At 38.4% G+C, this 13,804-nt stretch overlaps 1 protein-coding gene across 1 annotated transcript in view; it reads left to right on the top strand.

The window, feature by feature from the left end:
• The first annotated feature begins 2,062 nt into the window (after window positions 1-2,062).
• TBX18 (T-box 18) overlaps window positions 2,063-13,804 on the top strand; it is a 34,839-nt gene continuing 23,097 nt past the window's right edge. The window contains exons 1-4 of the mRNA XM_027856245.1: window positions 2,063-2,399; window positions 4,061-4,283; window positions 6,770-6,871; window positions 10,458-10,629. Of these exons, the coding sequence (XP_027712046.1) occupies window positions 2,063-2,399; window positions 4,061-4,283; window positions 6,770-6,871; window positions 10,458-10,629 (834 nt within the window). The remainder of the gene's footprint in view (window positions 2,400-4,060; window positions 4,284-6,769; window positions 6,872-10,457; window positions 10,630-13,804) is intronic.

The raw sequence follows: 13,804 nt of genomic DNA, 5'->3' as shown, positions 1-13,804 counted from the left end.
ACATACACCACCCTCAAATCCTTCCCAAACGCTTGCTAAAATAATTCTTGCCAATAAGAGTTCAACCTGATGTCGAAATCACTATCATCGAGTAAAGACACAAAACTGCCAGCTAGTCCCTTTGAACGATCACTGTAACCCCACTCTTGCGAGACACCTTAAACTCTGAGATAACATTAATCCTTTACATTACTGCACACTGTCCTATTACTTTTTTTCCCCCCTGGGCTGTGGTAAAATGGCCCGGTAATGCATATATTATTTTAATCTGACTACAAAGATTATAGGAATAATTTTTGTGAAGACGGTCTTCCAAACTTCGCAGTTGGATTATTTCCTCAAATGAAATGGTTTTCTTCCTCCTGCATCCTATAGGAAGAGATTGCCTTAATATTTCTTAAACTGCATCATGCAAAAGGTTGGGTCATTTAAAATTGAATCTTGTAATACATTTTAAAAAATGAAAAGTGAGGAAGTCGAGTTAAAACTAAAAATTAAATTACACACGTTTTGTCCCACTCGATTTGTGTTCCTCCTCCCATCAAACATAAAACAGGGAGTTTTCAAATGAGTTGAACACAGTAAGTACTTTTCACAAAGAGATGAACTGTTAAAACTTGGAGAAAGGAAATTTTATTGAATACCAGATAAGTAACTCCCGCCCTACATTGTACTTAATGGTAGTGGGCTTTTAAAAATCCATTTATTTTTATTTTGCATCATTTCTAAGTTTTAATCTTAAAACTGTGCCCTTAAGAACATTTTAAAAACGTGCTCAAAAACCATGACCTGAATGTTGAAATAATTGGAAAAAAGAAAGAGAGGTGTGAAGCAACACTTTTAATAAAGTGGCGTGCCATTTGGGATCTGTTTGGTTTCAATCTGTGAGAGCAGAGACTGATTGAGGAGGCAAGCTCCTGATCACCTAAACTTAAAGAAATTTACAATTCTCCTATTCCACACGCTCCCACACACCATAAAACGGTTTTTTTTTAATCCATTAAAAAGAAATCTTGGTGATAGTGGATTCCTTCTACCCCCCACTCAACTCCCCTTTAATGTATGCTGGTGACCAACTGCTCTGGGTCAAGGCGAAAAGTTTCGAAGTGCCTTTCACTTGCAGGACTCCTAGTTTTCCTATCCTTTAAACTGGTCGCTAATCAAAGCAGGCGGGCTTGCAACCTTTTGAGATAGTAGGAAAGGGATCAGAAGCTTGACCTATGTGAGTGCGCGTAGAGGTGGGGGAGGAGGGGGTAGGGACCTAGGGGAAAGGCGAGGGTGGAGACTGGCAGGAGATGGGGGAGATCGAGGGGGCATCCGTGCTGGCGGTCAGACTGAGCCAGGCGGCGGCGCATGGAAGCCCTCCACTTTTGCAGCCTTGTAAGGAAACGGCCCCGGCTTCCCCCAGGCGGGGCTTCTGGGATTGGTGGTTGGGCTGGGTGATTGACAGAGTTCTAGGACTCCACCCCGCCCCCGCCCTTTCCCAGCCGCTTTATTGACACTAATGAGCAAGTTCTTCCCACCGCTCTCCTGCCTGGAAGTGCTGACAGATCAAGGCAACAAATTTCAATTACAAGCCTTAATTTGTGTCCACAGAGTGTTTTTTACCCATGTCAGTTCTTTCTGGCGCATCAGACAAGGCAGAGCTTGGAGGAGAAGAAGGAGGTGGGGGGTGGCAGTGAAGACTCACATCCCTGGAAAAAAAAATAGGAAAAAGGAGAGAGCGCGCAAAAGGATTAATTAAAAACAAAACAAAACAAAGACAAGTTGGCGGAGGCGCCTCTGATGACTTGGATTTAAGGAAAATCGGGGAGGAAACGCCAAATTTGTTCTTGCCGGCGGCAAGGAGGGCAAATCTGAAACTGGGCGGCAGCGCGTATTTTTTGTTTTGTTTTGTTGGGGTTTTTTTGGGAGGGAGGAGAGGAGAGAGAGAGTGTGTGTGTGTGTGTGTGTGTGTGTGTGTATGTGTGTGTGTCTGCGTGTGTGTGAGTGTGCGCGCGCGAGTGTGCGTGTGTGTATATGAGAGCTGGGAGAGCCGCGCGCGTGTGCTGGAGCGGCGGGGATGGCAGAGAAGAGGAGAAGCTCGCCCTGCAGCATGCTGAGCCTGAAGGCTCACGCTTTCTCTGTGGAAGCGCTGATCGGCGCGGAAAATCAGCAGCAGCAGCAGCTGCAGCAATTGCAGAAGAAGCGGAGAAAGCTGGGCGGAGACGACGCCGCGACCGCCGCAGAGGTAGGCGGTAGCAGCAGCGGCGGTGGATGCGAAAAGAGCTCGGTGGAGGAAGCCGAAGGCGCCTCTGTACCGCCGCCTCCAGGGGCCGGAGCAGGGACTGGCGCGGGGTCCCTGTCTGCCCGGAGCTGCGCGGAGATGGAGCGGACCTGCGGTTCCCGAGGACCTGCCGGTGAGTCCGTCTCTTGCTCACTTCCATCCCCAGCAGCACGGGGCTGCACTGGACCCCAGGAGAGGCAGCCTCTGGTTCCAGACCTTAGTAGGGTCTGCCACTGGCCTCAAGGCAATTCCCGGGGGGCAAAATGCCCAGGCTCTAGGCCTCCGGCGGCTAGGAACTGCTGCGGGGATTTTCCTCTGCTCAGCAGGTTTCATTTGGGCTTTGGGATAATCAACCGCAGGGAGGAGGGCTGCATTGCCTTCTCTGTCCCTAGGCACTCCCCCCCCCCCCCCAGCTGCGGCTGCTGAGATGCCTGCACTCTCGCACGCGCAGCTGTTTATACCCGTGGGTGGCAAGGCGCAAGTAAGAGTCTCAAAGTTACTGGTCAAACTTCCTCACTCTCCACTCTCTGATTTAAAGGCCCGCTGGCTGATTTTTTTTCTTTAATTTGAAAACGTTGCCTTGGCCTCTAGACTTCTGGCTCATGCTTTTTGCAGCCTTCTAGACGCCCTCGTTTATAACGCCCCCCCTCCCCACTCGTGCCAGGGTCGCGGCCCAGCAGAGATGCTCCTGCTTTCATTTTAGAGCATTCCCCAGTCCTAAACACACAGTGGGCTATTCCCTTTCTAATAGTTTTTAAAATTGACCCTCCAACCTCCTTAACACCGGAAAGCATAAATTGACTACAGAGCAACTCAGCCAAGAGGGAGACAGTGTTTTCATATTTGATATCTTGTCTCTGGCTTCGCACTGAGGGCTCAGTTTCCTTTTTTCTCCTGGAACTCTTTTGGGACGGGAAAAGATGCCCAGAGACAACAGGTTGGTGCGAAGCGTCGGGAACTAGTTTTTTTTTTTTTTTTTTTAAATTTCATTGCATTCCTTGAAATCAGGCATTGTCAGCATGTTTTGTGGAATAGATCGGGAGGCAGGAAATTCTTCTTGCCGTCTTAACCAGGGTTGATGAAATGGATTTTGCCAAATGGGACCGGCCGACTGCTTGTCAAACTTCAGTGGGATTGCAGGGCCCTGGCCGTTTGTTACCATATACTTTCGGGCCCGGACTGGGGCAGCTCTTTGAGGAGGGCAGGGTTCAGCGCGATCAGGCTGGGACTGCGATGACTGAACCTCGCAGCTTTCCCGCCGCTTTCTCTTGCTTGTCGGAGGGTAAGGCTCACCAGGTGGCCGGCCGTTGCTGCAACTTTGTTTCCCATCCCAATGTCTACTAGGTTTACTGCCGGGTGCGAGGCCCGGATATCTCTCTCTGCTGCACCCTAGTCCCTCCCTTCCTGGCAGGCGTTTTCTGGTTTCAGCCCTAGTGTGGAGATCCCAGTGCAGGCCCATGCTGGCGGCTCCAGGACTGGGAAGGTGGAGAGGGCCCGAGACTAGGCCTAGGGGTTGAAAGTAAGTTCTGGCCTGGCACCAAGACTCTCCCCTGCTCGGGGACTGAGCCCGCTATGGCGGTGAGGCAGGCCTCAAGCGGCACTTCTCAGATTGTCAAATGGTGAGGGCTGTGAGGTTGGGGGTTAATGTTAACAAGAGAGGATATCCACTTCATTTTTGGTTTCTTTGGGGCACTGAGGTCACAGTCTTGACTTCAGTGTCTGCTCTCTCATTTTCTCCACCTTTTTCTCCCTGACTTCATAAACTGTGTTCAATAACCCCTCTCTCTTTTGCAGGAGGCTGTGAAGATGGTTTCCAGCCGGGAGCCTCCCCAGCTGTGTCCCCGGGAACCTCTCCGAAAGGATCCCCAGTTCCTCCGCCTGCCCCAGTCCCGGTACTGCCTCAGGCTGGGTCCCCATTACCCTCCCCGCAGGCACCCCGGGTGGATCTTCAAGGCGCAGAGCTTTGGAAACGCTTCCACGAGATCGGCACAGAGATGATCATCACCAAGGCCGGCAGGTAAAGGGCCAAACTGTCGGAAAGACCGACCGACCCTTCTTAATCTCCTCCTTAGTAAATCAGTTGGAGAAGGCACAAATAATGACTTTCAGTAGGTGGATCATCGGCCTATGTGGGTGCCCTGCTGTGGCACCTTGGTTAGAACAGACGGTCAGGAAGAGGAACAGACAAACGTTCCATATTTGTCCCCTTTTTGCCCCTCTGTGAAAAAGGGACAGAGGCAGAGAACTGGAGCTGCATTAGCTGAGTAGAGCAGTGAGTAACCTTTGGGAAAGCAGGCTTAATAATACAGCGCTGAAATCCAGAAGAAAATAACTGTGACCTAATGCAGAAGGCTATTAGCATTCAGATTCACCATGGAAATCAACTTTAGATGTGGAGTTCTCCTTTTATACAGTTTTCCAAAGCCTTAGAACATGTGAGGAGGCTCTACCTTGTAGGACTTTTTAGCATTTCCACTTCCATTCCAATCCTGGGGGTTTTGCATTTTCAAATCCACATTTAAGGTTACCCATTGGTTCTATATCATCCAGTTCTGTTTAAAAAAAAGAAAGTGTGAATCATCCAAATGTATTTTATTCTAAGATTGGATTGTGATGAAAATAAATTTGAAATTCAGTAATAAATTGTTATTATCTTGAGCTTTGATCTGTATTCCTGTATTGATTGCTCTCCCTTTTGAATTTGCTCTTTTTAGTAGACGGATGAGGGATCCTCTCCAATGAAGTTTTCTAAATTACATGAAATCATTAATACCATCAAACTTTTTTTAAGGAATTGATTTATTTTTTTCAAAGACAGTTTTTAATAACTGTAGAGATTTATACAAATGGTAAGCAGGGGCTAAAACCTGTAATATATCCCTCTAACTATAAAAATTAGCTGATTCGTATTCCAGGCAATGAAAGCATAGAAGCATTTGGAGTTTTAAGTTTCCTATTCATTTAACACAGTCCCAAAGTCTATGAATAATAAGTTTTCTAAAAAGAAACCTTCTCCCCCCCAAAAAAAAACTTCCAGTGGGTACACATGGTAAAAACCTGCACAGCATAAAAGTATCTAAACTTATTAGAAATTACAAAAACATATTTTATTGAATCCATATGCCGCTTTCACATTTTCAGAGAGGTTTTTTATTAATGATTCCAAATTCAGTCTTCAATAGCACAAAGTAACATTTGTCTTGTGTAGGGTCCAGTCAAAGACTTTCTCTATCTTACAGGTGCACTGAAATAACACTAAAAATGAGCTAGCCAGTCAAGTACTCTCATGCCTAGTTAGAAATAATGGAGTTTCTTTTCTATAGATGCCTTCTTTAATTGCATTCATATTTTAAGTGGGGAAGACTATTTAGTTACTTAGTATTAAGTAGTTGAGTTAAGAAGTTAGAGTAACCAAAGTCAGATTAACTGTAAAAACAGATCTGGGATATAAGTCATAGCAGGACAATGTTTTATTTCAAAATTTAAAATCTTGATTTTTTTTCTTTATTTGACTCAAGTCTAATTATATGTTATATAATTTCTTACTTTTGCTCTTGAAAGCATTCACATCTTTAAAAGATGAGTTATATGGCTTGAATATTACAGGATAGAGGCATCCTAAGGAGGCAGAGATAAATGAAAGGTTTTCCTAAATGATGTAATTAGCCAATTATCTAGTTATCCATGCTAAACAAGATTAAACTATTTTGGTTATTTGTTGTTGTGAGGATTTATTATTATTTTGGAGGGGTGGAGTGGGTGGTATATATAACTCGTATTTAGTTTCTGCTTTCAATAAAGAAGTTTTACTATACCTTTCAGACTTCGGGTAACTTTTGTTCTTCACCTTTAGCACATTGCAGACAGGAAGTCCTGTCTCAATAAAGAACATATTGTTTCGGGTAGAGCATGGCACCTTGGCTCCTTGTGGCTTTTTATAACCTTTGTAAATTTCACATTAGAATCTGCTTCCCCCAGTTCCCAGAATTTAAATTCCTAGTCTTCTACTAAATATACTTTCTTGTTTGTGTATTTGTATAAAACATACTGCAAAAACTTTTATCAAAACAAATCCATTGCTAACTTTAGTGTATGTTATCTCTAAGTCCACTTCTTTGCCTTGAAATAAAAGGGACATTTCAATAAACTTTGTTATGTGTACATGTTATAAGATTGCATCTTATAAGCCATTTTTGATAAGTACCATTTTTTTGATTGCTTGGCATTTATTTGTATTAAAAATAGAGATCTTAAGAGAACTTTGTTCAGTTCACAAAATTCTCCTTTCCTGTTCTCCAAATCCTTCTTGGTAGCATATGGAGATAGAAGAGTGACAGAGCTGTTTGATTTTTGTCTTTTTTATTTCCAATGTGTACCACAGTTTTTGGCACATTATAGGTACTTAGTACACCCTCATCAGATTGAATTGAATTGATTAAATAAACATCACCGTGTTCATTCCTTTAAAAAACAATAACTTCTTTCTCCCTTTGTTTTGTGTAGGCGGATGTTTCCTGCTATGAGAGTGAAGATCTCTGGTCTAGACCCACATCAACAGTATTATATTGCAATGGACATTGTGCCAGTGGACAATAAGAGATACAGGTATTATTAATGGCCATGCAGATGAGCTCAGGGACCGAGGTTTCACTAGGAACAGAATCTGTGAGATGCAATTGATTGTGGATTTTTGTTTTTAGAGGTTTAAGAAATTCTTTTCATTTCAGAGTCTAAAACCTTGTGCTTGGGCCAGAAACAGAATGATCATGAATTTCCTAGGACAGTGTTTTCTACATGTGGTGCCCATTGCCTATGTAAATGAGGGCTCTTTGTTTTGTTTCACTTTGCTGGATGCTATCATTCCTCTGACTCCATGAAAGATATATAATAGGGAACATTTTTAGTGCCATTTGGTTTCCTGTTTAAGATCTCTACACAGACCATTTTGCCTTTTAAATTAGCTTTCTATTTTCATTTTAATTTTTGGAGTAAATGTGTGAATAATGCAGATAATAATATTTGCACCTTGATGACCCTAAACATTTAACTTAACTGTTTCCGCAGGTTTAAGTAAACCTCAAGCAAATGCAGTATCTTTTTGGTACATTAAATTGAATTTGGGACAGATTTTTAAAAATATATTTCTACCAATTTCCAAAAACACTTGCAACTTCTGTGATTTGTTATAAACAAGATAAAGTACATGTGTGTTTGATAATCATAAAATACTATTTATATGTGAGCTATTTTTTTGTTTTAATTTTTAACTAAATAACAGAAAGTAACACCATTAATTTTCTGACACTTGAAAAGGCCTACAAAATTAGTTTGTTCTCTTCTTCCAGCTAACAGTAGAGTTTTAAAAATTACTTTTTATAAAATTTGGGCTTTGTAGTTACCATTTATAAATACGACTGACCACCAAGAAGGCTTAGAAAAGGTCATCTGGAGCACAAATTGAGATTTTGTGTATCCTCTATAAAGTTTAGTTTCAGATTTCATAGACAATATATTCTTTTTTTTTTCTCATAAAAGAATTAGAAAGGCCACAAAAAGTCACCATTGGATGTTGAGATTTTTAAAGAAGTATTTACTAGTATAGGAGATAATTGTTTTTAACTTTACTTGTCTTTCCCATTTTATATTTTGTGTGAAGGACCAGAATGGTTGAACAAACAATCTTACTTTTAATGGATTGATAAATGAAATTAGGTTTGTGTTCCATATAACTTTTTTTGTTGAAGTTGGATAATTGCTTTATTGAAACAGTTGAATGGTGTTAGAAGAGCAGATAGATTTAATTAACAAATGGAAGCATAGAATATGAATAAAATGGGTAATAGAAAAAAGTTTTATTGATCTTAATTTTTAGTAGCATGTTCCATTTGCATTTTGTGTATAAGTATTTCTGAGAATTTTAATTGAAATTATTATAGATTTTAAAATGAGCTTTGGAGATGAAAAGTATACATAGTGCTAAGAATGACTATCTGATTGTATCAGAGAGGCATAAAAAGCCAATAAAGTTTGTTCTTTAAATGCAGTTTTTTTAATCCACATTCGAATCTCAGTTTTGTCCTAAGCAGTATAAAATAACTTAGGGTAAACTAGAAGAAACCATCCATTACTCTCCCAAACCAGCTTTCCTCAATTTAATTTTTGGTTAATTTGCTGAATGTAAATTATTCTCTAGCTTTTTATAAGAACAAAAGAGTAGTGAAACAAGAAAAAAATTTCAAGTAAAAAAAAATAAGATGTCAAATGCATTGTTCCCTCACATTATAAAGTATTTTAGCTCCTGCTTTCTGCACAGGAAAATATTATTGTTCAGTTTTTAGATTTACAATGTTTGACAAAGAATTATAAAATGCAACTTTGTTACTATTAGTGGGAAATGCTTTTCAAAATTGCTTAATATGTATGGCTTTTCAGGTTTTTTACGACATGATCGTGGTTTTACCTCATTTGCTAATAATCTAAACCATCCTTGCCATTCATTTTTCTTCTATCCCTCTAGAGCTTGCATCTTTTTCTTTTGGTTGCAGCAATACTGGATGTTCAAAAATGTATAATAGACTCATATTCTAAATTTTAGAATGTTGTTTAGAAAGTAAAGAACATTGGTGATTTTATACACTGGGATAAAATGAATAGGTGAAATTAACATGCAAGAAGAACTATTTATTCAGAAGGAGGCTTTCAAAATAAAGTAATTGAAGCAAGGCTTATAATTGTATAATCATTAGGTATTTTGTTTCTAAAGAGGAGATCATAGGACAGAAAGAAAGAATGTTGAAATTTCAAAAGAGAAACACACTGAAATATGTGGATTTATTTGAAAGATGTAATTTCATGTGAGAACTTATGGAAATGTTTTGTATTCTTTGAGTAATAATTTGATGGCCTATGCAAATAGATATTATTTCTGTTAATATTTTTAACAGTCTCTTGGAATTAACTTCATGTTGCATTTGAGAAAGAAAAAAAAACTACCTCTGCAGATAGTTTGATTTCTTTCCCTCTCCCCTTCTTCTAGATTCATTAATAAGCCCAGATCCAGGTTTTAAACGAATGGATTTTAGATTAATATCAATAAATGATGCCATCAAGGTCAGGAATGGATTGCTTTTAAGAAGATAAAAGTTAATTTCATATTGTTAGTTAATTTTACCAAATGACCACATCTGTATGTTGGTATGATCCCAAAGTGAATTGGTATATTTCTCTACAAAATTATACAATCGATTTTAATTCTTTTTTGATCATTTTCATAATAAGATTTATACTTGGAATAGTACAATTTGAAAATTATTTGAAAGTGTTCCATATTTGGGGGATTGTTTTATAGAAGTAGTTATTTGGTTAACAACTTGTCATTAGTCTTTAAAAGTATGGAATCCTAATATAGACAGAGAAAAGAATACATATATTTCATGAATATGTACAAGTTAAAAATAAACTAAATAATTTATGTTTAGCTTATATAATATTATAGCATTAAAAAAACCAAATAATAACCAATTGAGAAGAAAACTGTAATTGAACTTCTCTAATTCCTACCTCCCTTCCCCTTTCCCCCATCTCTGCTGCTGCTATAAATACATGAATGTAAAGAGATTCCAGGAAGAAAGATGATATGTTGGTGGATCCTTTACAAGTACTGAGGTTAACTTGAGCAGTATGGATTTTGAATCCCTAAAATACTAGTTATAAACTAGATCTAAACTAGATATAAACTGACATGCTTTTCTGAATTTTTTGAGATTTTGCTAAGTCTGCAGCACAGTCTGAGGGGATTATTTGCCTATGAATGCAAACACCAGTTCTCCAGACCAAAAAAACAAAAACAAACAAACAAGCAAGCAAAACAAAATATAATCACTGTCATTGTCACATTTTCCAAATATTAAGATGTTCAGTATCTAGTAGCTTGAGGTTGAGATGTAAATTAAAAAGTTGGTACCTAAGAATCAAGATATTTGCCCTTTCCATGGCATTCATATCAAGCTCATGGCTACTGAAAGCTATCACTGAGAGTCTCAAAAAGTACAAAAAGAAGTTTTGTTTTGTTTTTAACCTGAATGTGTTGAGGAAGGAGTGAAAATAATTTTTATTCTTACTGACTTGGTGCCATTATTGATCCCCCATTTGATCCAAGTTGCTCCGGCATGTGCTTCTGTTTCCCTGCTAGGTATGTTTATCACAGCTCCAAATGGATGGTAGCAGGTAATGCTGACTCACCTGTACCACCCCGAGTTTACATCCATCCTGATTCACCAGCTTCAGGGGAGACTTGGATGCGGCAGGTGATTAGCTTTGACAAGCTGAAGCTTACCAATAATGAGCTGGATGACCAAGGACATGTGAGTGCCTTGCCTTGCTTAACTGAAGCAAGGAATCACTTTTCTTTCTACACAGCCATTGCTGTGCCCTGTTCAACTGAAGGCAAATGAACTATTTTCTAGTCTTTCTATCATTGTCCTAGACAAAGCACCTATCCACAAGTCATGTAAAATTTAAATTTGTTTTCTTCAAATAGCATCTATGATCAGACAATCCTATCAGGAGCTTTAGATGTTGAGGCCAAATTTTGTATTTTTACCTGATGAAAAAGAAAAACCAATTAGACCTCCTTTTTTTTTTTTGACCACAACATTTGTCTTCAATACCATGAGGTGCTAATTAATGCACTCAGAATATGAACAGCATGGGAGCTGGGTTGACTCAGATAATGATTTATTACATACCTTATGCATTGAGCTCTTTTTCCAGCTGAAGTTCATTACTTCACAATAACTGTCTGAGGCTTATGCTGTTTGAGTGTTCTGTTTGCAAGTTCCAAATTATTTAGTTATGACATTATCTGATGTGACAAAATGTGTTATGTTAATATTTCTTTTCTTTTTCAAAACTACTGGAACATGACATATGTGAGCCAATATCTGTCCAGCTTCCCTCAGTGACAGAACTGGTCTTGACACTTCAGTAAAAAACAAGACAAAAAATGTCAAATTAAGAAGAATTCTTTTTTTTTTTGCACACCATTATTGTCAACAAATATAGTAATGCTATACATATGTTGGTCTCCTTTCAGAACAAACATAGAATAGTGTGAGGAACATTCTGATAGATGAAAAGGACATGTTTGAAAAAGAATTGGGGTGCCTTCAATCCTGTCCTAACAAATACATATTAAAATAACACTGCTTGGTTTCAGAAAGGAATGAGGAAAAGTGAGCATCTTTGATAGCAAATTATGGGTTATTTTGGAGAGAAAAATCATACAACCCTAAACCAACACAAATCTTCAAGGAATGGTAGTTTTACACATGGGATGATGGGAACAGGATATGATTTGTAAATCACAGACAGATTCTTGCGCAGCAGGCCTTTAAAAAAGACATTCTTGTTTAACCTAATAAAAACTTTGGGTCCACAATAGTTTTACTTATTGATTGGTTTTTGGTTACTCTGTGTGACTTAGATAAGGTCCCTGTGAATTTCATTGCTAAATTTTTATGTCAGATACTGCATTTTGTTATTTACCTTATTTAAAAAAACTTTTAATTTATATAACCAAGTTAAAACAATTATTTCTCATTTGCTATAGTAAAATGCATTTTTAAAAAAAGCATTACAGTTTAATATGCGATATTAAAGGGGGTATAGTGGTTATGCTACTATGTCTGTTAAATTTCAGGAGCATGTGGGTATAATATATACATTAAAATTCTATTTAGCGCAGCACAGTTTAACTTTTATTTAAGTGTGAGTAATTTTAATGAGTTCTTCAGTTTAAGAATAGGTCTTTCAAAGATATAAAAAAATCTGAAACTTTAAGTTATTGTATTGCAGAATCCAAATTCTCTTCTTAATACTTAAAAGCCATATAATATTTGCAGTATCCTAGGTGCAGTTAAAATATTCTTCATGAAGCTATGCCATTTAGAAATAACAGAGTATTTTTTCTTTAGAGCTTTCAATTTAGAAATAATAATAACTAGCATTTGATTAAGCTTTAGCTTAGTCATATTGAAGTGGAAGCGGCGTATTGGATTCCTTTACAATTTTTTGGGGGGGAAAGGCTTTAAGATAAAACCTACTGTTAAATCCAGATGCTTATAAATATTTCATTCTTCATTACTAAGAAAAGTGAACTATATCCATCAAAAACCCCAACACCCCAGAAAAGTGTCCTTTCCAATGGAAGATTCCTCTTAAAATTGTGCAATGTTGCGCAAAATATGTGGAATGTTGCTCTGAGGAAATTTGTGGATGTTAGAGTTGCTGTGGGGAATAGTAAAAATTTGTGGATTTATGAGTTGGTGAAGAGAAAACAGAAGGACCCAAGAGTATTTTCAAGAAAATAATCTGTCAAATAAGAATCAATAATTCTGTGAGTTCACTTAAGAAAATAAACTGTGCCCACAAGAGAATAACAGTGACTCAACCAGACGTTTAATTTACCTCTTGTTGGCTAAGACAACAGCAGTATCACATCAATTGTATTTATAGATAGCCGTATTTATTTCTTGGTGTTCTCTCTCACAGTCTTACTATGATATCCAGCTTAAATTTTTTTTCCCTTTAAAATTCTAGAAGATGTATCACCTTTCCAAAATCAAGATATAGATTTAAATTTGAATTAAATTTTTGACAGTTTCTTTTTTGAATCATGTTATTTAGTCTTTTCAGTCATGTCGGATTTTTTGTGACCCCATTGTTGTTTTTTTGTTTGTTTGTTTGGCAAAGATACTGGAGTGGTTTGCCATTTTCTTCTCCAGCTCATTTTACAGGTGAAGAAACTGAGGCAAACAGGGTTAAGTGACTTGCCTAGGGTCACATAGCTAGTGTGTATCTGAGGCTGGATTTGAACTCAGGTCTTCCCGACTCCAGGCATGGTGCTATATTTGCTGTGCCAACTGGCTGCCCCTTTGAATCATATTTTGGTGCTTTAAGGCAGAAGGTAAAGTATAGTGTTTTTATCCTAGCTCTGCCACTCAGTAGTGTTGTAGGAACCTAGGTAGATCACTTAACTCCTCTGAGCCTCAGTTTCCTTGGCAGTAAAAATAATAATGATAATACTTGCAATACTCGCCTCATAGGTTGTTTTGGAGTCAGAACTTTGAAAACCTTAATGTGTACATGAGGGTGATTATTCTCCAGCTTGACATCATTTACCCTCCCCTTTTGTTCTTTTTAATCTCCTGCATTGAGTTGGTTGAAAATTTTGAATCTCTGTACACAATGAATCAAGGACTTCATAGTCACTGAATTTTATTAATAAATAGTGAAAAGAAAGTGGGAAGCTATCCCAGTGTTGAGCTGTTCCACAGCTGTAATTTCTCAACTAGTCTTGGTACAAGACTGTTTAGATCATGACCGTCGGTGAAGTTATGGATCATAGTGAAAATAACCCATATTTCATCTGTTCTCAATACTGTATAGGCTGTATACTGTAGGCCAAGCTTCTTTAAGTGGCCTTTCCCTTTTCCATCTTGGAGCTAATCATCCCAGCCCTGCTTCTCATATTTTTGT

The sequence above is a fragment of the Vombatus ursinus genome, unplaced genomic scaffold (genome assembly GCF_900497805.2).
Source record: "Vombatus ursinus unplaced genomic scaffold, bare-nosed wombat genome assembly UNPS02000582.1, whole genome shotgun sequence".
Taxonomy (NCBI): domain Eukaryota; kingdom Metazoa; phylum Chordata; class Mammalia; order Diprotodontia; family Vombatidae; genus Vombatus; species Vombatus ursinus.
This window is presented reverse-complemented; position numbering and strand designations above follow the sequence as displayed.